We start from the raw sequence: 25,011 nt of genomic DNA on the forward strand, positions 1-25,011 counted from the left end.
ATATGTCATAATGTAACAATTCTTCCTTTAAGACAGAAAAGAGAATGATCTCTAAATCACTTTTCCCCTTAGTTAAAGGATAAGAATGTTATTTGCTCCTTTTCTATTATAAAAGTAGTATATTCTCATTAGAGAGAATGGTTAATGAGTACAGAAGTAAGGTTAGGAAAAATAACTTCTGATGTTCTATAACACAGTATGATAATTATGGTTGGCAACATTTGATTATATATTTGAAAACAGCTAGTAGGAGGAATGTTCCCAACACGAAGAAATAATAAATGTTTGAAGTTACAGATATACCAATTATCCTGATCTGATCATTATACATTGTATACATCTACTGAAATCTCACACTATATCCAGTAAATGTGTACAATTATAACGTGTCAGTTAAAAATTTTAAAAATTGACTAAGGAGATTAGATCTATAAGACTTTTTCAAGTCCTAAATTCAGTTGGTTACAAAAGTTGCTGATTTGGGCCGGCGCCGTGGCTCAATAGGCTAATCCTCCGCCTAGCGGCGCCAGCACACCGGGTTCTAGTCCCGGTCAGGGCGCCAGATTCTGTCCCAGTTGCCCCTCTTCCAGGCCAGCTCTCTGCTGTGGCCGGGGAGTGCAGTGGAGGATGGCCCAGGTCCTTGGGCCCTGCATCCCATGGGAGACCAGGAGAAACACCTGGCTCCTGCCTTCGGATCAGCGCAATACGCCGGCCGCAGCATGCCGGCCGCAGCGGCCATTGGAGGGTAAACCAACGGCAAAGGAAGACCTTTCTCTCTGTCTCTCTCTCTCACTGTCCACTCTGCCTGTCAAAAAAAGAAAAAGAAAAAGAAAAAGAAAAAGAAAAAGAAAAGAAAAGGAAACGAAACACCATTAAAAAAAAAACAAACAAACAAAAGTTGCTGATTTAACATGTGCCTCCAAAAATACACACTACACACATTCTCTCTCTCTCTCTCTCTCTCTCTATATATATATATATGCTAAAAATAAAAAATGTGGAAAAAACAGGAGTGTAAAACATTTGGGAGTGGGGGAGATTTACCCATTATTATATATTTCTTTCTATTTGCAAAAGCATTTTTGAAACTATATAAAATTTTGAACTTCTTAAACTGGAGTTAATAAATACTAGAAATACTAGTATAATTTTCAACTTAATATTCTATACTGTATTTTTTAAAGATTTCTTTTTTATTTATTTGAAAGAGTTAGAGAGGGAGAGAGAAAGATATCTTCTATCTACTGGTTCACTTCCCAAATGGCCATAAGGGCTTGGTGTGCCAGGCTGAAGCCAGGACTCCTGGAATGACATCCAGGTCTCCCATGTGGGTGGCAGGGACCCAAGTACTTGGGCCATCTGCTGCTGCTTTCCCAGGCACATTAATAGGATGCTGGATTGCAAGTGGAGCAGCCCAATCTTGACCTGCACTCATGGGATGCCTGAATTACAGGCTGCAGCTTAACCCACTGCACCACAATGCTGGCCTCAGAACTCTCTACTGTAATTTAATGATTCTGATTTTGTTTGTTAAATATTTGTTTTTTCTAATTTTTATTATAGTAAATACTTCTTAAGTGAATATTATGATACCTTAAGCTTCATCCTCTTTTTTATTATTTCTTTAAGATAGATTCCTAGAAGTAGAATAACTGTTATCCTGTGTTTTTAGTTTTCAATTGATGATGTCAAGTTCTTTCTGTGAAAGTTATAATAATTTATTTCTACTAGTGGTATTTAAGAATGTTTCACTGTAATCTTATCAGCATTAGATAGTTTCATTAAATATACACATACATTTATAAATGAGTTTCAGAATGTTTTACCCCAAAATAAATATATCTTTTAATTCCATTTCCATGAACTTTTTGAAGTACTCTCTTGTGTGTATATATTATAATTGCTAGTTAGAGAATGAGAAAATGTTACTTTGTGTTTCTTTGATTATAATGAGGTTAAATATTTTCTCAAATGTCTATTAGTCCTTTGTGTTTTCTGTGAATTGTCTTTTTTCTTTTATTATTTATCTATTAGAGTCATAGTCCTCTTTCTCTTTGTTTGTATGGACTTTTTATAAGAGCATTCACACATTCTTATATTTTTTTCAGAGAGGTGCTATCAATATAATTTAGTTTTACTTATGTAAAATAAGAATAAGTCACAGTTTTCCATTTATGATTAAAGAGTTAAATGTCATCAAAGTTAATGTGCCTAAATGAAGTCTAATACTTAATTTATCTTCCAGAAAACATGTGATGACACTGGATTTTGAATTCAGGAAATGTTATTTTTCTGAATTAAAATGAATGGTTACATATGAGAAAAAAAGCCCATTGTATCCATTTTTATCCATTCAATATATGTCCTTTCACTGATTGACTTTTTAAAAATTACCTGTTTTTTAAAAATTGTCTATTTCAATGTTCATTGGAAAAAAGCCATCTAAGTGCATTGCTGGCATGAATTTTAATTGTAAAATACTTTAGCAGTATATATTAAAATAGTCACAATTTGATCTACTTCTAAGGTTCTAACCTAATGAAATAATCACAAATAACATTCAACATTTCTTTAGCATGTACTCAGAACCACTGTAAGCACTTTTAAATATGTGAAAACAGATGAATATGAACATATATACAGCGATGCTTTATGTATACATGTATGTGTACATTTTCTTTGGGAAAAATAACTTTTTTTTTTTTTTGACAGGCAGAGTGGATAGTGAGAGAGAGAGACAGAGAGAAAGGTCTTCCTTTTGCCGTTGGTTCACCCTCCAATGGCCGCCATGGCAGGCGTGCTGTGGCTGGCGCACCGCGCTGATCCGAAGCCAGGAGCCAGGTGCTTCTCCTGGTCTCCCATGGAGTGCAGGGCCCGAGCACTTGGGCCATCCTCCACTGCACTCCCGGGCCACAGCAGAGAGCTGGCCTGGAAGAGGGGCAACCGGGACAGAATCCGGCGCCCCGACCGGGACTAGAATCTGGTGTGCCGGCGCCGCTAGGTGGAGGATTAGCCTATTGAGCCGCGGCGCCGGCCAAGGGAAAAATAACTTCTACACTGAGCATGTGTCAATACTCAAAAAGGGCCCTGCACCCCATGGGAGACCAGGATAAGTACCTGGCTCCTGCCATCGGATCAGCGCGGTGCGCCGGTCGCACCGTGCCAGCCGCAGCGGCCATTGGAGGGTGAACCAACGGCAAAGGAAGACCTTCTCTCTCTCTCTCTCTCTCTCTCTCTCTCTCGCTGTCCACTCTGCCTGTCCAAAATAAATAAATAAATAAATACTCAAAAAGGATATTATTTAATGCATTTAACTCCTATTGTGTAAAAATTAGAAAAATAGATTCTCTAAATATAATAAAACTAAAAATTGTTTTTAGTATTGGTCATAAAGTATATTGCCCTAGAGCTTCCATTACTGTCACATACATGCTTTCCCATATCTCTGTCTCTGTGCTCCTTAGCTAGTCTTAGTCCACGGACCTCTCAAATCATGGGAATCCATCCTTGAGCATTATTGGATTGGTATCTGGAGTTGAGGTTAATACCTACTACGCTAAATCAGAGCCTGTGACATTTGTAGAGAGAGCTATGAATTTAAGAGTAAGAGTTGGGTTTTTTCCTCATTATTCAAATTGGGAATCCTTGTTGAGTGAATTATTCATACAGGGCTGTATAGTGAGCTATGCATACTTTCAAGAAAGTAACGTTATTGCAATGACATTATATGATATCTTTAAGTCAGTATTTATCAATAATGCAATAAGGCCATTTTAAAGGGTTTAATAAATGAGTGGATGATTTTCTTGACAATAGTAAGACTTTACTAACACTAAATTCTTGAGTGTGATATCTTTGGTGGGACTCATTATTTCATACAAATAATTGCACAAGTATGTAAATAGTCGCTATTGCATTGTAATGGAGCATATTAAAGAGAAAGGCAGTATCTCATAACCCTTTTTTTTTCACTCTTTGGAAGTGTAGATTAAGATTTATGTCCAGATAATTGATTATCCTCAGCATACTCATTTATCTCTCCTTTTATTTTTTGTCAGTAATGTGCGTAGCTGGTATTGCATTGGTTGTATTATTCTTCAGTTGGATGCTGTCTATTTTCAGATCTAAATATCATGGGTATCCATACAGGTATGATTCTAATTTTTTATTTACATAGTGGTTACCTACACCTAATAATGATTAGAGTTGATGTTGACCTATAAATTTGCTTTGCTTTGCTTCCAAACTAAAGATAGGATTTAATTTAGATATGTTGCATTTAAAAATAAATTTTAGGAGCCAGTATCATGGCCTAGCTGATAAAACATGCGACTCAGGGGCTGGCACTGTGGCGTAGTGGGATAAGTCTCCACCTATGGCTCCAGTTTCCCATATGGGCATCAATTTGTATCCCTGTTTCTCCTCTTCTTTTTTTTTTTTTATTATTTATTTGAGAGTCAGAGTTACACAGAGAGAGGAGAGGCATAGAGAGAGAGAGAGAGAGGTCTTCCATCCAATGGTTCACTCCCCCGTTGGAACGGAGTTGGAGCAGCTGGGTCTCGAACCGGCGCCCATATGGGATGCTGGCGCTTCAGGCCAGGGCGTTAACCCACTGCGCCACAGTGCTGGCCCCATGCTCCTCTTCTAATCCAGCTTCCTGCTATGACCTGGGAAAGCAATGGAAGATGGCCCAAGTGCTTGGGCTCCTGAACCTGCATGGGAGACCCAGAGGAAACTCCTGGCTCCTTGCTTTGGCTTGCATTGCAGCCATTTGGGAAGTAAACCAGCAGATGGAAGACCTTTCTTTCTGTCTCTCCCTTCCCTATCTGTAACTCTACCTCTCAAATAAATAAATAAATCTAAAAAAAAAAATGTGACGCCAGGGTCCCGTATGCAATATGGGCACTGGTTTAAGTCCTGGCTGCTCCACTTCCAATCCAGCTCTCTGTTAATGCAGCTGGGAAAGCAGTAGAAGATGGCCCAAGTCCTTGGGTCCCTGCACACATATGGGAGACACAGAAGAAGCTCCTGGCTCCTGGCTTCTGCCTGGCCCATCTCTGGCTGTTGCAACCATTTAGAGAGTAAACCAGTGAATGGAATTATCTCTCTCTGTGTCTCCCTCTTTCTCTAACTCTGACTTTCAAATAAATAAATATTTTTAAATTAATTTTGAATTATTATACTGTAATGAACAATATCAGTATATGAGTTTTCAGGGTCATCTTTCAGACTTATTCTTTCTGAAGAAAGATTCATTTATTTATTTAAAAGTCAAAGTGACAGAGGTTGGAGGAGAGAGAAAGAAAAAGAGATGGATTTTCCACTCACTAGTTCACTCCCCAAATGCTGGCAACAGCCAGGGCTAGGCCAAGCTGAAGCCTGGTACTAAAACTCGATCTGGGTGTTACATGTGTGTGGCAGGGATGCAAGTAGTTGAGCCATCACCTACTACTTCCCAGGGTGCATATTATCTGGAAGCTGAAGCAGAGGCAGGACTTGATTTCAGGCACTCCAATATGGCAGGCAGATGTTCCAAGTAGCAGCTTAACCTGCTGTGCTGCAATGACCACTTTTTTTAAAAAAAAAATTTATTTTATTCATTTGAAAGAGTTACAGAGAGAGAGACAGAGAGGAAGTCTTCCATCTGCTGGTTCACTCCCCAATTGGTTGCAATGGCCAGAGCTGAGCTGAGCTGAAGCCAGGAGCCAGGAGCTAGGAGCTTCTTCCAGGTCTACCACATGGGTGCAGGGGTCCAAGGACTTGGGCCATCCTCTACTGCTTTTCCAGACCATTAGCAGGGAACTGGATTGGAAGTGGAGTAGCCAGGACTCGCACTGGTGCCCCTATGGAATGCCAGCACTGCAGGCCCAGGGCTTTAATTCTCTGCACCACAGCACTGGCCCCACAATGACCACTTTTTGGAGTGATCTGACATTATCTAATTTAATTGAGAAATCTATAATAACAAATAGTGGTTACAACATTTTATGTCATATCTATTTTACATACTGTTCTTCCTCTTAAGGAAGAAGTTATTTTTAATGTATCTTGAAATTCCTCACTTGTATTGTTCAGGACTATTTAGATGACATAAGTAAACCATTTGATTAGAATCCAGTAGGAGCTAGTGTTGTGGCTCAGTAGATTAAGCGGCCACCTGAGATGCTGACACCCCATATCAGAGTGCTGGTTGGAGTCTCAGCTGCTCCACATCCAAAGAAGCTCCCTGGTAATGTGCCCAAGGAAGCAGCATATGATGGCCTAAGTGGTTAGACCTCCGCTACCCATGTGGGAGACCCAAATGGCGTTTCAGGCTCCTGGCTTCAGCCTGGCCAATCCCTGAGCATTGCAGTTATTTGGAGAGTGATCCAGTGGATGGAAGATTTTTCCGAGTCTCTCCCTCTCTCGGTCCCTTTGCATTTCAAATAAATATATTTTTTTAAAAAAAGAATACAGTTTATAGAGAGTAGCAGAAAGAGTGTCTAAGACGGTCTAGTCAGGGGCCAACACTGTGTAGGTTAATCCTCTGCCTGTGGTGCCGGCATCCCATATAGGTGCCAGTTGTAGTCCTGGCTGCTCTACTTCTGATCCAGCTCTCTGCTGTGGCCTGGGAAAGCAGTAGAAGATGGTCTAAGTGCTTGGACCCCTACACCCACCTGGGAGACCCAGAAGCAGCTCCTGGATCCTAGCTTGGATTGGCCCAGCTCCAGCTGTTGTGGCCATTTGGGGAGTGAACCAGTGGATGGAAGACCTTTCTCTGTGTGTCTCTCTCTCACTGTCTGTAGCTCTACCTGTCAAATAAATAAATAAAATCTTTAAAAAAAAGTCTAGTCAGCTGGAAATCTTCGGAAATCCCTAAGACTGAGGGAGGAAATTGTCCTTTTGGTTTTACGTTTTTTGCTTTACTCTGTTAATAGCCTACATAATGTGGGAGTCTTTTTTATAATCTGAGTATCAGTATAATTACTGCTTTATAATATGGCATTGCTCTTTGTAAAGGATTATGAACAGTGAAGTCTGTCAACTACTTTTTTTTAATTTTTTTGTTATCTATCTGAGCAGCGGCAGAGAGAGAGAAAAGAGAGAGAAGTAGACAGAGATTTGCTGGTACATTCCCCAACTGCTCAAAACAGCCAGGGCTGAGCCAGACCACTCAATCTGGGTCTCCCATGTGAATAGCAAGTACCTTAGCTACTTCAGCCACCATTCTCTACTTTCCAGAGTGCACATCTGCAGGAAGCAAAAATTAGGAGCAAAGCCAGGGCTCAAATTTGGGCACTCTGATATAGGATACAAGCATCCCAAGTGGTATCTTTTTATAAAAAGATTTATTTATTTATTAATTTATCTGAGAGGCAAAGTTACAGATAGAGACGGAGAGACAGAGAGAGGTCCTGCAAATGACCGCAACGACCGGAGCTGGGCTGATCCAGGAGTCAGGAGCTTCTTCCAAGTCTGCAGGACTTGGGTGCAGGAGTCCAAGCACTTAGGCCATCTTCCACTGGTTTTACAGGCCATTAGCAGGGAGCTGGATCAGAAATGGAGCAGCCACCACTTGAACCCGTGCCCATATGGGATGCTGGCGCCAAATGCGGAGGCTTAACCTACTACACCACAGTGCTGCCCCCACCCAAAGCAGCATCTTAACCACTGTACCAAATTCTTACCCTATCAATACTTTTGAAAAAATTTTATTCTCTGTATTTTTTAAGATTTATTTATTTATTTGAAAGGGAAAGTTAGAGAGGCAGAGGCAGAGAGAGAGAGAGGTCTTCCATCCATTGAATCACTCCCCAGATGGCCGCAATGGCTGGAGCTGCGCTGATCCAAAGCCAGGAGCCAGGAACTTCTTCCGAATCTCCCACACGGGTGCAGGGGCTCAAGGACTCGGGCCATCTTCTACTGTTTTCCCAGGCGATAGCAGAGAGCTAGATGGGAAGTAGAGCAGCTGGGACTTGAAACTGTGCCCATACAGCATGCTGGCACTGCAGGTGGCGGCTTTATCCACTATGCCACAGTGTCAGCAGCCCCCTCTATATTATCTTGATACAAGATTTTAGTAGATAATTTTGAACAACTTTGTAACTGATTAATTATGCTCATTGCAATATTTCAAGACTTTTTGATCAATAAACAACGTAAACTAGTCTTCTTTTACATTTTCCTTTTTCTTTTTTCCTGTAAACTTTTTTGGAATTTTATTCTTCTGTATACTTGTGTGTGTGTGTTATATGTTATAGAATACTTTCTGGGATGCAAATGTATTTTACTAGGATTCCTGTTAATTATCTAATCATGAATTGGGTTAAGTTAGTTAATTAGTTTCTCTGTTTGGAAGCTATTTTAACTTGTAGTATGTTTTTGTTTCTGATCCCCAAAGATTGTTATACATGTACCAAAATATTTTTGATCTGTTAAAATCAAGATACTACATATTTATTAGAAGTCTACTTTTCTTTCAAAAACTAACAGATTGGTATATATTTTTGTTGCAGCTTTCTGATGAGTTAAAAAGGATCCAGAGATATGTAGACACTGGAATAATAGAAACTAAAAACGAGAAATGTGTGTGTTTGAAAAGAAGAATACAACTTGTGCATTTTGTATTACCTCTTTTTTTCAAGTGATTTAAATAGTTAATCATTTAACCAAAGATGTGTAGTGCCTTAACAAGAAATTTCCTGTCAAAATAATGAAGTATTTGGAAATTATTCTCCTTTTAACCTTGTCTTCCTAGTGTACTTTATGGAACATTTAATTTAGTAGAATTAAGTATATCATTAAAAAAGTTTTTTTAAAACTACTACTTTGTTTTAATTAGAGCAAAGCTCAAAATTGCTTTAGCTAGCTTTTTGTCATTTGATTCTATATTGTCTTATCCCAAGGCGGGAAAAGAAAGTCCTGACCAGATGTTCTGGCATATGCCTATTATGGATAACTGCATCATCAGGAATCTGTTCTTAGCTCTTCCATCTTTGCAGGGATGTGTATACTTTATACATCTTTCCTTTGGGGCGGAGAAATCACATATGGTGTGTGATCTTCTGAAAACGAACCACCGTTCTTCAGAGTTTGTATCTAGACTTCAGAAAGACTGTTCAGCCCTCCTCCTGTGTCTTTCCTACTGAAATACAGTTCTATCCATGCTCCTTGATAACTGCAAATGTTACAAAGTATCTCTGAATACAGGATTATGATTTTTGCATGAGTGTGGTGTTAGCTGCCTTGTATTTGGAAAGATTTTTGATTCATTTCATGTTCTTAGTTTTCTTTTATTTAAGATGGTCCACACCTAATAAATACATATATAGCTTAGCATGAAAATCAGTAACTCATAGAATGATCTAAAATGTTCCTGAAAATTAGAGTCTTACTTCTTTGATTTTTACCTAAGAGAAAAATAGATTCGGTTGTGTTTAGGAAAAGGATTCCCTTAGAATGGGAAAAGAAAGAAAATCATGAAATACTGAGTTGTTGTCTGTGTACAAACTGTTTTTTGAAGGTTCTTCTTTTTTTTTTTTTTTTTTTTTTGCTATTATTTTAGCCTTTATTTTCTATCTCCAAGTGGAGAAACAAAGTAAAAATTTGAAGAGGTTTTGTTTTAGTTTTGCCTTTCTGTCCGTGGAAATAACCATATGTGCTAACCAGATTTCTGTGAAGAATGTTTTCATGGTTATTATGACATCTAACTGTAACTTTCCCATAGTTATGAAATGTAACCTAAAATGCCACTATTATGGTTTATGAAAATTGTAATTGTTAAAAAAATGTAAAGACATCCTAGAAGTATTACATTGAAAAGATACTGTGACTGTCTCCTGCTGTTTTCCATCTAATAACCCTCTCATGTGACAGAGAAGCTTTGCAGGAGGAGATGGGTATAATTGTCTCAGAGAAAACATTTTATGTTGGTTTTTGTTTTTCTTTTATGTTAGTAGATTTGGGCGAGGAACACAGTTGACTTTTACTCTTTAATGGAGCCACTTTTTGTTCATTAATCACCTGTATATTGTGTGACTCTGGATTCCGTATCTGCTGTTCTAGTATTTGTCGCAGGCCAAATAAATTTGTGCTGTGATTCTTATGAGATTTGAATGAAGATGCCCTGATTTGTCTAGATGGATCAGGGGAATACTACTGCCATATATTCTCTATAGCTCCAGATAATTTGACAGAAGCATTGAAAGAATAACACTCTTTTGTATTTGTCTTTATGAGCACATTCTGTAAGGAGAAAAGGTAGCATTCTGGCTAAAATCTGTGGAGAACAGATTTATTACACTTAAAATACTGTTACTTTTGTGAAAATTTTGAAATTAGCTTTCATCTGAAGTGCCTTAAGTAGACTCAATTTACTTTTCTAGTAATGGTTTAAATATTATTTGTTATACGTTTTTAAGATGCTATTCAAAATGATACATTGTAGTGGCAAAGATAACCAAATGTCTGCCTGTTTGCTTTTTGACCATACCAATAAACTTTTACAATCTAACTTCTGAGTTTTTTATTTTATTACTGCCTGAATAGGGGTGGATTTAAAATGCTTAAAAGAGAATTGTAGGCCAGCACCGCAGCTCACTTGGCTAATCCTCCGCCTGCGGTGCCTGCACACTGGGTTCTAGTCCCGGTCAGGGCGCCGGATTCTGTCCCGGTTGCCCCTCTTCCAGGCCAGCTCTCTGCTGTGGCCCGGGAAGGCAGTGGAGGATGGCCCAAGTGCTTGGGCCCTGCACCCGCATGGGAGACCAGGAGGAAGCACCTGGCTCCTGGCTTCGGCTCGGCGCAGTGTGCCGGCTGTAGCGGCCATTTGGGGGGTGAACCAACAGAAAAGGAAGACCTTTCTCTCTGTCTCTCTCTCACTGTCTAACTCTGCCTGTCAAAAAAAGAGAGAATTGTAAAATTAGAATAATCCACTTTGAAGATATAATTATTTTATTTTCCTAATTATTATTATGAGTTTGATAGGAAAATGTCCTTAAGTATTTCTAGAATGAGAGGTATGTTATTCCGGGAATCCATAGGTTCTTCGTTATTTTATTTTCATTTATTTGAAAGAGAGACCCAAATGCCCACAACAGCCAAGGCTGAGGTAGACTGAAGCTGAGAGCTGGACACTCAATCTGGATCTCCGATGTGGGTAGCAGGGACTCAACTTCTTAAGCCATCACTATTGCATCCCAGGGTGTATGGTAGCAGGAGGCTAGACTCAAAAGTGGAGCTGAGACTGCAGCCCAGGTACTCTGATATGAGATGCGGGCATCTCAAGAGGTATCAACCACTGTGCCAAATGCCTGCCCCAGGTTGTCCTTCATTAATGATGAATAAGTCAAAACAGCCAAAATGAGTAGATGAATGGCTATTTTCAAAGATTGATCTACCTTTCGTCCTAGTCAGTGAACATGCCTTAACCAGGTTAATTCCCTTTTGGTAACAAAAAAAAAATTGATTTGCAATAGTTACCTTGACAGGTTTTCAAGTTACATGAAACTAAACAAGAGTACATTTGTAAACATGGAACAGAAACCCTGGGCAGGAAGTACAGATCTGGCTTTTAGTCTTTGCTCTGTTTCTATCTGGCTTTGTAACTAGAGGCAAATCACTTGAACTTCTTTAGACCTATTTTTATCTTAAAAAGAATATACTAAACAAAGCCACCTCCATATTTCTTCATGTTCTGAGGTTCCATTATACATAATACTAAAGATACCTTTAAATTTTGAAGGATATCATTTGTGATATCCAAGTTTGATGCTGAATTAAATCCATTGTAATACAGTATGTTTCTGCAGTCAGAAGAAACTGTACTGTAATGCTGATAAAGGCCATTCTAAACGTTTTTAAAGTTTTATTTTATTTGATTGAAAGGCAGAGTTAGAGAGAGGGAGAGATGAGAGATCTTCCATCTGCTGGTTCACTCCCCAAATGGCTGCAGTGGCTGGCACTGGTCCGAAGCCAGGATCGTTGCGCCTAGAACTATATCCAGGTCTCCCATATGGGTGGCAAGGGCTCAAGTACTCAGTCCATCTTCCACTGCCTTCCTAGGTGCATTATCAAGGAGCTAGCTGGGTTGGGTACATTAGTCATAGAATGTTATGAGAACAAAGCCAGACTTGAGGTTCAATATTTGCTTCATTTTTTTTCTTTCCCTGGAAATTTTGTCAGTATGCAGCTGATAGAGTTCTAAGAAATATATCACTAGACATAAAACTTTACTGACTTATTAACACGGTGATGGAAAAAAAGTTTCAGTAGGCTAATCCTCCACCTGCGGTGCCTGCACACCAGGTTCTAGTCCTGGTCGGGGCGCCGGATTCTGTCCTGGTTGCTCCTCTTCCAGTCCAGCTCTCTGCTGTGGCCAGGGAGTGCAGTGGAGGATGGCCCAAGTGCTTGGGCCCTGCACCCGCATGGGAGACCAGGATAAGTACCTGGCTCCTGCCATCGGATCAGCCCGGTGCGCCGGCCACAGCGCGCCGGCCGCAGCGGCCACTGGGAGGTGAACCAACGGCAAAGGAAGACCTTTCTCTCTTTCCACTCTACGTGTCAAAAAAAAAAAAAAAGAAAGAAAGAAAAGTGAAGTTTCAAATAAGAGAGAGATAAAATAAGGTTGAAACATTCAAGATGGAAAGAGGTACATAAAGAGGGGCACTCTTAGAAACAAAACAACATGGTAGGCTTCTTATATTGAGTGCACTTCCAAAATTCATGGAAAATTGGAATTTAATGATAAGTTTATTTTGGTGTGCATTATCTCTGAATTCCATAAATTTTTCATAATATATATTTACTATGAACTTTTTATTTAACAGCTAAGGAGATGGGAACAGAGACAGACAGGGAAAGAGAGCTCCCATTCACTGGCTTACTCGCCAAATGTCCACAAATGCTGGGGCTGGGCCATGTCAGAGCTGGGAGCCACGAACTCAACCCAGACCTCTTATGTGGCAGGTGTGGATACAAACTAACTGTGCCATCACTTGGTACCTCCCTTGGCATGTGTTAGCAGAAAGCTAGAATTGAGAGCATAGCCATGTCCCAAATCCAGGCAAAATGATTTGAGATGCAAGCATCCCAACCAGGTGTCTTATCCTCTAGGCAAATGCCCATTCTTACTTCTAACTTTTTGAAGACTCATTATATATACAATATCAAAAAAGGGGCAGGAGATCTAACTACTTGAGTCATTACTTTTGTCTCAGGATTTGCATTAACAGTAAGCTAGGATCAGTTAGAACTATAACCAAGATCTCTGATAAATGATATGGACTTCCTAACTCGTGTCTTAACTGCTGGCTGTTCCCCCCACACTTGTTTTTTAATCAATAATTTTATAGAGTGTTTCATTATCTAATTCCTCAGATAGGAACTGGATTCCCAGTGATATTAATTGGATGGTTAGTAAGTAGTAGGTGTCAAAGTTAGAACAACTGCCTTGCCTTAAGCCAAAATTACTCATCTCAGACATTTGTACTAAAGACTTGTGGTTCAAAGTTCTCTTAAAATGACAAATTCAGTGCAAAAATATGTCCTATGATTGCTTTGATACAGATGTGTGTGTGTGTGTGTGTGTGTGTGCATGTGTGATGATACCAACATCACAAAGAATTTTAGCAGAAGTGTAAGATGAGTACCAAAGGAAATGCAGTTTAAATCAGGAACAGGATCAAAGATACAAAGGAAAAGGAAAGGTGTTGGAAGGACATTTGAAGAAGTATGTGGAAAATGGAAGTTTTTAAAAAAGATTTGATAGAAACCAGTCAGAATCTGGACTTCATTTTTTTTTATTTTTAAGCTGTTATTCAGTGAGAAAGATTCATAGGAGAGTGAGTGTTTTATCTAAAAAGCTCCCAGGTGGTTCACTCCCTAAATGGCCGCAACAACTGGAGCTGTGCCAATCCAAAGCCAGGAGCCAGGAGTTTACTCTGGGTCTCTTGCATGGGGGCAGGGGCCGAGGGACTAGGATCATCTTACACTGCTTTCCCAGGCACATTAGCAGGGAGCAGCCAGGACTCAAACTGGTGCCCATATGGGATGCTGGCGCTGTAGGCCAAGGTTTTAACCTACTGTGCCACAGCATCGGCCCCAGGAAAATGGAATTTAAGTATAAATTTATTGAAACACAAAAAAAGTTGTGATGACCACATGTGTTTTTTTCACAAAATACCTTTTTCTATAAAGACCCCTTCCAATGAATGGGTTTCAAAATTCCATTTTCCATGAACTTTTGAAAGTACCTTTGTAGAATGATAAGTGTAATGCATAAAACTTAGAAATACCTAGATATTGCCAAGTCTGCAAGGGCAGTTCTTATTACAAAAATAGAAATCATAATATTGTGGGTTGAATATCAAATGTTTATATTTAAAATCTATAAGCATATCCACAATCTCTCTAATGCATTCTGGTAAATGTTTTCTTCTTAAAAAATGTATTTAAGGTAAATTACATGTATTTCATATATACAGATTTAGAAACATGGGGATACTTCCCACCCTACCCTCCTATGACTAATGTGCTGTACAATTCTACAAATCCTGGAATAATGGGAAGTTCAATAGGTGTGAAATCTCCCAACTATTAAAGTGAACAATAGTGAAAGAAGCGGCCGAGAGCTGCCATAAAAATGGCCTTAATAAAATAAAAAAAAAAAAAAAAAAAAAAAAAACCAGAAATTAAGACAAGCAATTCCAGAAACAGTCCTGGGAAATGGGGAGTAAACCGGTTCACAGAGAAAGCAGTTAGCTACTAACCAGAGATATGGGCAACAGAACATCCTGCTATGTAGATAAGCCCCCTCCCCTGTGCTTGCTCAAGCTTAACAAAGAAACCGCAAGGCACGTAAGGCACATAGCAACCCGCTTCCCTTCCTCAACGACCCCCTCCCCTGGTGTACCCCTTTGACCTAGTACTTTTCCACTGACATTACCGCTTTCAAACTGCCATATAAGGCCAGTTGCTGAGAATTATCCAATAGACTTACGCCACCCTATAGTATGTTAATTTTGTGGTTTTGCCCTTTAAAAACTGTAAAATGATTGTTCGGGGCTCCTCTCTGACCCCGCTGCTTGCGGCAGCCAGAAAAGGGCCCATTTGCGCAAATGAAATAAAACTGCCTCCTGCCTTTTGCATCGTCTGGTCTGGAGTCTGTGTTTCTGGGGTCGTCACAAAAGGACACCACTTTTGGGGTCCTTCAATAGCAACTGTGGGGCCATTGCTGTGGCATAGCAGGTAAAGCTGCCGCCTGCAGTGCCCCCATCCCATATGCACACCGGTTCAAGACTCCACTTCTCATCCACGTCTCTGTTATGGCTTGGGAAAGCAGTGGGAGATGGCCCAAGTCCTTGGGCCCCTGCACCTAGTGTGGGAGACCTGGAAGAAGCTCCTGGCTCCAGCCATTGTGGCCAATTGGGGAGTGAGCCAGCGGATGGAAGACTTCTCTCTCTCTCTGTGTGTAACTCTGACTTTCAAATAAATAAATAAATAAATAAATAAATCTATCTTTAAAAAATAATAATTGTGGCCAGCGCCGCGGCTCACTAGGCTAATCCTCCACCTAGCGGCGCCGGCACACCGGGTTCTAGTCCCGGTCGGGGCACCGGATTCTGTCCCGGTTGCCCCTCTTCCAGGCCAGCTCTCTGCTGTGGACAGGGAGTGCAGTGGAGGATGGCCCAGGTGCTTGGGCCCTGGAGCTTGGAGGTTGAACCAACGGCAAAGGAAGACCTTTCTCTCTGTCTCTCTCTCTCACTGTCCACTCTGCCTGTCAAAAAAAAAAAATAAATAATAATAATAATTGTATATGTATATGTAAGATTTCAAATTCCATTGATGAAATACTAATACTTATGATTATTAACAAAGAACATATTTTAAAATATGTAAACTAGTAAATAATAATGATGTGAATGTACATATGGCTACAGAAGGTAATAAATATTTCATTGATTAAAAGTTAATTTGGGGGAATAAACAGCTGTGCCAGGTATCACAAGTTGAGTAGGTAATTTGTAATTAATTATAGTCACGTATGGCCATTGCTAGTCATGCAAAGACCAGTATTTCTTAGGTAATAAAGGAATCATGTTAAATTATCTATAGAAATTAAAGACTATCTTCATTGCCATAAATGAATTAGACTGATGTAATTTACATTTCATATAAGAATCATTTTACAAAGCCCATGTTTTTATTTTTGTAAAACAAAAAGCATATTTTCGTAAAGAAAAATGAATTTGCTTTGATAAACATTTTAACATATGAGGAGCAGTTCTATGATATCAACTTTCCAAATGCCTTTTACTCCTTTTATTAAGATGGAGTTGAGGGGCCAGCGCTGTGGTTAAGCCTCTGCCTGTGGCATCAGTGTACCACATGGGCACTGATTCGAGTGCTCCACATTTTTTTTTAAGATTTTATTTATTTATTTGAGAGGCAGAATTACAGAGAGCAGGAGAGACAGAGAAAGGTCTTTCATCTGCTGGTTCACTCCCCAAATGGCCGCAGTGGCTGGAGCTGGGTTGATCTGAAGCCAAGAACCAGGAGCTTCTTCTGGGTCTCCTATGCGGGTGCAGGGGCCCAAGCACTTGGGCCATCTTCTACTACTTTACCAGGCCATAACAGAGAGCTGGATCAGAAGAGGAGCAGCCGGGACTTGAACTGGTGTCCAGATGGGATGCCGGAGCCACAAGTGGAGACCTAGCCCACCACACTGAAGTAGGCAGGCATACAGGCTAAAATTGATTAGATTTTGTGAAACTGGAAGACCACGCCTTCACCAGGCCCCTGTGTGACTTCACGCCCTACCTGATACCTTGGCCACGCCCCTGTGTGACCTCATCCCCCTACCTGGCCACACCTGGGGGCCAACCAGCCAATCAGATTGATTAACCACTCCCCTAGGACGTGATGTGGCCGGGGGCCTTCTCTTCTTCCCTGGCCTCTTGCCAGGAGGGGGCTTGCTGTAGCCCTGCGCCTCCAGGGCTCATGGCCTTCGGGCCATGTGCTCTAGGCTTCCTGGCCTAGATGCTCATCCATGTGGCTAGTTCCTAGTGCTCAGTATGAACCCAGATTTACCTCTCTCTCTCAATAAAGCTCCCACTCTGCTATGCATCTTTCTCATTAAATAAAAGCTTAAAATGGAAAGCAGCTCAAGGTGCTTGCTGCACATGGCTTTTGGCCTGCTCCCTGCTTGGTATGGACGCTACTCTAGTTTCCAGACTTTCCCCTCTCCCCTACCTGAACTAAACCCTCACTTTCCTAGCTACCTCTCGCACTAAATAAAAGCCTAAAACGTACTATGCTGCCTCGTTTATCTGTGCTGGTATTTAGAATTCTTCTCTAAATATTAGGTAAGAACCCTCTTGGGCTTACTAATATTGGGGATTTATTAGTAAGCATATGGTGAAATCGTATGGCACCCCAAATTCTGGTAGCATACGTGGCACCCCAGGTAGCACTTCTGGGGAACTTTAAATGGCCACCTTTGAGTGTAAAATTTAGGGGGTCATGTCCGATTTCAAATCACAGCACCGGCCCCCTGGTCCACTTCTGATCCAGCTCTCTGCTAATGGCCTGGGAAAGCAGTAGAAGATGGCCCAAGTCCTTGGACCCCTGCACCCTCATGGAAGACCCAGAAGAAGCTCCTGGCTCCTGGCTTCTGATCAGCTTAGCTCCGGCTGTCATGGCCATTTGGGGATTGACCCAGTGGATGGAAGACCTTTCTCTCTGTCTTTCCCTTTCTCTGTAACTCTACCTCTCAAATAAACTTAAAAAATCAAGCAAATTAAAAAGTGTGGAGTTGATCTTGTTGGAGAGAAAGACAAAAATGTCAATGGTTTATTTCCTATTCCTGTGGATAAAGTTACCATAAATGAAAAAAAAAAAGTGCTGGGACTCAAACACTGAAACCTATGCTCCTACAGGATGCCAGCATCACAAGCAGTGACTTAAACTGCTGTGCCAAAACGCTGGCCCTAAAATGTTTTAATATGCATTGAAATATCTTTTAGAAAGAATTCACTTGAGGGGCCAGCACTGTGGCTAAGTGGGGGGTGGGGGAGGGGAGGGGCCAGCGCTGTGGCAGCAGCATCCCATATTGGTACTGTCCCGGCTGCTCCATTTCCAATCCAGCTCTCTGCTATGGCCTGGGAAAGCAGTGGAAGATGCCTCAGGACCCCTGCACCCGCTAGGGAGACTCCTGGCTCCTGGCTTCGGATTGGCTCAGATCAGCTCAAGCTGTTGTGGCCATTTGGGGAATGACCCAGTGAATGGGAGACCTTTCTCTCCGTGTCTCTCCCTCTCTCGGCCTGTAATTCTGCCTCTCAAATAAACAAATGAAAATAGAAAGAGAGAAGTCCTAGAAAGGAAGAAAGATGCTAATATCAAATTGTGATTTAAATGGGTTCTACCAGATTTTGAGCCAGGGTGAGAACAACACTAATATTATGCTGACATTGAAAGTCAAAGCCTAAGAGACTTCAGATAGTATTTAAATCAACCCCTTTATTTTGACTGCTGAAGAAAACCTGCCCTAGAGAAGTGAAGCAATTTACCAAAGGTTATGCTTAAGAAATGCCTACAGGTCTTCCATTTAGTTGCAAATTCCCTATGGATCGCATTTCACTTGTAGATGCAAATTAATCACTGGAGATGGTAGTCAGTCCACCTTGATTGCTTCCTGACATCTAGATTGCTGGGAGAGGCGCCTTAGAGAGAAAGGCATTTCTCTGGAGCGGCTGATGTTTCCCTAAGGTGGGAGGAGTTTTGATTAATTCCCTAATCTGTGAAAGTAAAATTTAAGTGGGAAGACAGATTTTTATGCAAAAGAAGGAAAAACAGCCTAGAGATTACTGTTCAGAACTTTGTGTGTATAATTTCTAAAACTGGGTTGACAATTTTTCTTCCCTATAGTTTAGGAGTAAAAAAATTATACAGATGCCTGTCACTAACCACAAGGGAAATGCAAATCAAAATGACATCAGGAGCCCAAGGACTTGGGCCATCTTCTACTGCTTTCCCAGGCCGTAGCAGGGAGCTGTATCGGAAGAGGAGGAGCTAGGACTAGAACCGGTACCCATACGGAATGCCGGCGCTTCTAGCCAGGGTGTTAACCTGCTGTGCCACAGCGCCGGCCCCAATAAATCATTTTTTAAAAAGAATAAAATTGGAAGACATATAAGTGAGCAGAAAAACAGGGTTTACTGAAAAATAAAGGGTTAGTGCACCCTGAGATATGAACGTCGGCTCTCTCTCTCAAGGGAGAATGGTCACACGAAGGCTAGGGTTATCCTTTTTACAGGATAAGGAATGTGTGGCTGGCATTGTGTCTCTGGGGCTTAAGCTGCCTCTTAGGACATTGGCATCTCATATCTGAGTACCAGTTCAAGTCCCGGCTCACCACTTCTGATCCAGCTCCCTGTAAAATATCTCAGGATCCAAATAAAAAATGGGCAAGTGACCTCAATGGATATTTCTAAGAGGACATACACATGGCTTATAAATATATAGAAATGCTTAATGTCAGTAATTATCCAGAAAATGAAACCAAAACCACAATAAGATATTGTCTCACTCCGGTTAGAATGGCTATTATCAAAAAGACAAACAAAATACTGATTAGGATGTAGAAAAAGAGGTACTCTGATAAGCTGTTTTTGGGAATGTACATTAATACAGCCATTATGGAAAACAGTGTGGAAGTTCCTCAAAAAACTAGAAATAGAACTACTGTGTGATCCAGCAATCCCACTACTGGGAACATAGCCAAAGGAGTTGAAATCAGTATTGGTAGCTTTGGGATCCGCAAGGAGGGAAGGCCTACACTTCCGGGAATGGAAAGTTCCTACCTATACTTCCGGGGAAGAAAAGTCCTTGTCAAGGTCCCTGCGGGTGCCTAAAGGTCAACCAATGAGGATCAGACCCGCCTCAACCTTTAACCCCCATGCCCTGAATCTATAAAAGGAGCTCTCCCAACCTCTGACGTGCGACTTCCCCGCCCCCGCGCTGTTGCTCGGTTGGGACCGGTGAACCTCGCCCGGGAGTGGAATCCCTATAAAAGCCTGTGAAGTAATTGATTCGCCTGCCTGGGAAGATTTGTTATGCGCCAGACACCTTGCAAGTATGTCTGGGCCAGTGTTGTGGCATAGAGGATAAAGTTGCTGCCTTTAACACTGGCATCTCAAATGGGTGCTGGTTCAAGTTCCGCTGCTCAACTTCTGATCCAGTACTTGCTAATGTGCCTGGGTAAGCAGCGGAAGATGGCCCAAGTACTAGGGTCCCTGTACCCATGTGGGAAACCCAGAAGAAGCTTCTAGCTCCTGGCTCCTGACCCAGCCCTGGCCATAGCCATTTGGGTAGTGAACCAGCTGATGGAAGACCTCTCTGTCCCTCCCTCCCTCCCTCTGTAACTCGGCCTTTCAGATAAATAAAATCTTTAAAAAATGAAATTAGTATGTCAACCAGCCATGTTCACTCACTTGTTCATTATAACACTATTTACAATAGCCACAATATGAAATCAACCTACATGTCCATCAACAGATAAGTAGATAAAGAAAGTGTAGTGTGTGCGTACACACACACACACACACACACACACAATGGGCTATTATTCAAGCACAAAGAATGAAATTCTGTCATTTTCAGCAAAACTGATGGAACTGAAGGACAATATGTTGTTAAGTGAGATAAGTCAGACACAGAAAGACAAATACTACATGTTCTCACCTTTACATGAAAACTAAAAAGTTTATCTCATAAAAGCAGAGAATAGAATAGAGATTATCAGAGCCCAGGAAGGACATAGGCGAAGGGGAGATGGAGAACAGATGCTTAACAGGCACAAGGGTGCAGTTGGATAGGACAAATGTTCTATAGCACAGTAGAATAACTATGGTTGACCACAATTAATTGACTATTTCAAAACAGTGAGTAGAGAGGATTTTTTTTCAGGATTTTACTTTTTATCGACACAAACACAAAGGCAGCTACAGTAATGGAATAAGGCTACATAAAAGCAGAAATCACACTTCTTATGTTTGGGCCTTATTTAGACAACGCAGAGGCTGAGGCCCTCTCTCCACTTACTGTTAGCAATGGTTGGGGCAATAACCTAGCCCAGTAAGACAGAAGCAGTTAGCCCCCACCTCAGGAAGCGCCCACTTTGGTTCCAGGGGACCAGGTCCCATACACCCCCACTTTACTCCCCTGTTCCATCTCCCCACCCACCTAAACCAAGTTTGAGGCTGAGACAGAAATGCTGCTGCCCTGTTCTGATTAGGCAGCAGGGCCTCCCTGGACTGCAAAGGGAATGTGCTTTGAGTTTTGCTTTGGGCCCAGGACAAGCAACAGCCCTGTCTCTTGGGGCTCTGCCTGGGAAAGGCAGCACTTACGTGTTGCAGCCAGGAAATTTCCCCAGCTTTTTCTCCTCACCCATGACAGACGCAAGCCACAGTGAGGGCCACTGCTTATGCCCTGACCCCCAAGAGGCTGCCCCCTGCCACTGGCACATACACAGAATTTGGGAGTGTTGTCAGACAGGGGAGAGTAAAACCCCAGTTCCACCAGAACAAGGAAGGCACTTGGAGCACAGGGGTGGAGGAGGAGGAGGCCAGCGACAGGGACCCTTCTCTTCCCCCTACACCCACAGGTTTTCTGATACCAAGGCACTGAGAACAAATGCAGAGACCTCAGTGAAAGGCAGGAATGCTCTGAATCCCTACCAGAACCATGACCTAGGTGAGTGGGTCTGATTCCTGCCTTGTTGTAAGGGGCAGTCTTGGTTAATAATGACAGAAAACCTGGAGGTAGAAGAAGCCCAATTGTGCTTAAAAAGTTAGGGACAAGAGGCTGGCATTTTGGCACAGCAAGATAGGCCGCTGCCTGTGACACTGGCATCACATGTGAGTACCAGTTCAAGTCCCCACTGCTCCACTTCCGATCCCGTTCACCACTAATGTGCCTTGGAAAGCAGTTACTTGGGCACCTGGCACTCATGTGGCTGATCCAGATGGAGTCCAGCCTTGACCATTGCAACCATTTGGGGAATGAACTGGCAGATGAAAGATATCTATGTATATATAGCTATGTTTAACTTCCTCTCTCTCTGTAACTGCCTTTTTAAAAAAAGATCTATTAGGGACAGTGCTGTGGCTCAGTGGGTTAACGCCCTGGCCTGAAGCGCCAGCATCCCATATGGGCGCCAGTTCGAGTCCCGGCTGCTCCACTTCCAATTCAGCTCTCTGCTATGGCCTGTGATAGCAGTGGAAGATGGCCCAAGTCCTTGGGCCCCTGCACCTGCGTGGAAGACCTGGAGGAAGCTCCTGGCTTCTGGCTTCAGATCAGCACAGCTCTAGCCATTGCGGCCAGTTGGGAAGTGAACCAGCGGATGGAAGACCTCTCTTTCTGTCTCTCCCTCTCTCTGTAACTCTGCCCGTCAAATAAATAAAATAAATCTTAAAAAAAAAAAAGATCTATTGGGGCTGGCGCTGTGGCCACTGCCTGCAGTGCTGGCATCCCATATGGATGCCAGTTTGAGTCCCAGCTGCTCCTCTTCTGATACAGCTCTTTGCAATGGCCTGGGAAAGCAGTAGAAGGTGGCCCAAGTGCTTTGGCCCCTGCATCCGCGTGGGAGACCTGAAAGAAGATCCCAGTTCCTGGCTTCAGATCGGCACAACTCAGGCCGTTGTGGCCAATTGGGGAGTGACCCAGCGGATGGAAGACCTCTCTCTCTCTGCCTCTCCTTCGCACTCTGTGTATCTCTGACTTTCAAGTAAAATAAATAAATCTTTAAAAAAAAGAGATTGATTTATTTATTTGAAAGGCAGTGTTACAGAGAGAGAGAGGGAGGGAGGGAGAGAAAGAGAATTTTCCATACTCTGGTTCACTCCCCAAATGGCTGCATAGTTGGGACTGGGCAGGCTTCTTCTAGGTCTCCCACTTGAGTGCGGGGCCCAAGCACTTGGGTCATCTTTCATTGCTGGGTGCACTAGCAGGGAGCTGGATCAGAAGTGGAGCAGCGCAGACTTGAACTGGTGATTATAAGGAATGCCAGTGCTATAGGCAGCAGCTTTACCCATTATGCCACCGCGCCAGCCCCTGTAACTGCCTTTCAAATAAATTTATCACTCAATGTTTTTTTATTTATTTATTTGACAGGTAGAGTTATAGACAGTGAGAGAGAGAGAGACAGAGAGAAAGGTTTTCCTTCCATTGGATCACTCCCCAAATGGCCGCCACAGCTGGCACTGCACTGATCTGAAGCCAGGGTGCTTCCTCCTGGTCTCCCATGCGGGTGCAGGGGTCCAAGCACTTGGGCCATCCTCCACTGCCCTCCTGGGCCACAGCAGAGAGCTGGACTGGAAGAGGAGCAACCGGGACTAGAACCAGTGCCCATATGGGATGCTGGCGCCGCAGGTGGAGGATTAACCAAGTGAGCCACAGCACCGGCCCCTCAATTAATGTTTTAGAAAAAGAAGTTGGGGGAGCCAACATTGTGTTGTAGTGGATGAAGCTGCTGCCTACAATGCCAGCATCCCATATGAGCTGGTTCCTGTCCAGGCTGCTCCACTTCTGCTCCAATTCCCTGCTAATGGCCTGGGAAGAGCAGCAGAGGATAGCTCGGGAGGATAGGGGAGGATAGCTTGGGCCTCTGCCACCCACGTGGGAAACCTGGATGGAGTGCTTGGCTCCTGGCTTCAGTTTGGCCCCATCCTGGCCCAGCCCGGGCCGTTGTGGCCATCTCGGGAGTCAACCAGCCGATGGAAGATCTGTCTGTCTCTCCGTCTCTGTAACTCTGACTTTCAAATAAATAAGTAAATCTTAAGATCAAGGTTGGGAACTGATCAAGTCCAGAAGTGAGAGCTGATTGGCTCAGCCTGACTCACACAGATTACCCTTGTGTCCTGAGCTGACATTTCAGTTCTTTGGGGAGATAGTGGGGCAGGGGCAGAAGGGAAGATGAGGCAGGGGTAGAAGCACACAGAACAAGATGGTGAGTGATTGGCTAACCTTGGAACAAAAGCAACACAACAAAGCTGGTGAAAGGGTGAGGGCAGAAAGCAGCTGTTCTCCCTCTGACCCACTGTCCTGACAAAGAGAACGAGTAGGCAGGGGGCCAGTCATTACCACAGAGACCTTTGAGGAGGGGAGCAGAGCATGATAAGAGACGATGATATGGCCAGTCTGCTGGTCAATGGAACTGGGCTTTGCAACCTCTCCCTTCCTGGTTTCCAGGTTCCACAACCCCTTACCCTAGTTCCCTGGCCCAGAAAGCAGGAGGACCTTACCTGCATACTTCTTCTTTTGGATCTGCTTCATGGTATCAACCACCTTCTCAAAGGGTCGAAGGGCTAGACAGAGTTGATGAGGGGTTTGATGTGGCTCTGGTTGTACAGAGCCAGGAGGCAGGCCATCGCACCGCTTACCAGTTCCTCCTCCTCCTCCTCCTCCAGGTAGCCACACACAGCCTGGTTGGCCTGCAGTAGCTGCAGAGCTGTCACACTGAACTGACTGCCACGTGCGGGCCAGCATCATGTTCTGCTTGGGGCCTGTCAGCAAGCTGGTGATTCTATAGGTGATGCTTTCCCTAGAGGTTTGAGAAGGTTGTAGCACTTAGCAGTATCTGACCTGCCCACGTAGTTAACAGTGTGGCAGCTGATGGGATATGTGGCTCCTTCTCCTTCAGCACCTCATGCTTGCTGGCTGAGGCTGTTGCAAGCACTGCCATGTTCTCTGCTGTGCAACACAACTTCAAGGCAGCCATGCCCATTCTCCCTGCTGCCGAAGTGTACCAAGATGCTGTGGCCAGGCTGTAAGTTGGCAAAGTCAAAGAGGATCATGTAGTCTGTGATGTAACTGACTAGCAAAGTAGCAGCTTCCTCAAAGGTCATGACCTTGGGCATCAGTGCTAGTCAGCTCCTTTTGCCACATTCCCAGACTGGTTCAACCCATCACCTGGTCCCGTCTTGCTTCCTCACCCACCCCATCACAACACGGCCAAGCTCAGATGTAGATTGTCAGTTG

At 42.8% G+C, this 25,011-nt stretch overlaps 1 protein-coding gene and 1 pseudogene across 1 annotated transcript in view; one reads left to right on the plus strand and one right to left on the minus strand.

Moving 5' to 3' along the window:
* Positions 1 to 10,492, plus strand: part of MAGT1 (magnesium transporter 1) — a 49,484-nt gene extending 38,992 nt beyond the window's left edge. The window contains exons 9-10 of the mRNA XM_008272956.4: positions 4,059 to 4,149; positions 8,496 to 10,492. Coding sequence (XP_008271178.1) covers positions 4,059 to 4,149; positions 8,496 to 8,511 — 107 coding nt within the window. The 3' untranslated portion in view covers positions 8,512 to 10,492. The remainder of the gene's footprint in view (positions 1 to 4,058; positions 4,150 to 8,495) is intronic.
* Positions 10,493 to 24,240: 13,748 nt separating this feature from the next.
* Positions 24,241 to 24,890, minus strand: LOC127484814 (synaptic vesicle membrane protein VAT-1 homolog pseudogene; annotated as a pseudogene).
* Between the last annotated feature and the right edge of the window lie 121 nt (positions 24,891 to 25,011).

The sequence above is a fragment of the Oryctolagus cuniculus genome, chromosome X (assembly GCF_964237555.1).
Source record: "Oryctolagus cuniculus chromosome X, mOryCun1.1, whole genome shotgun sequence".
NCBI lineage: Eukaryota > Metazoa > Chordata > Mammalia > Lagomorpha > Leporidae > Oryctolagus > Oryctolagus cuniculus.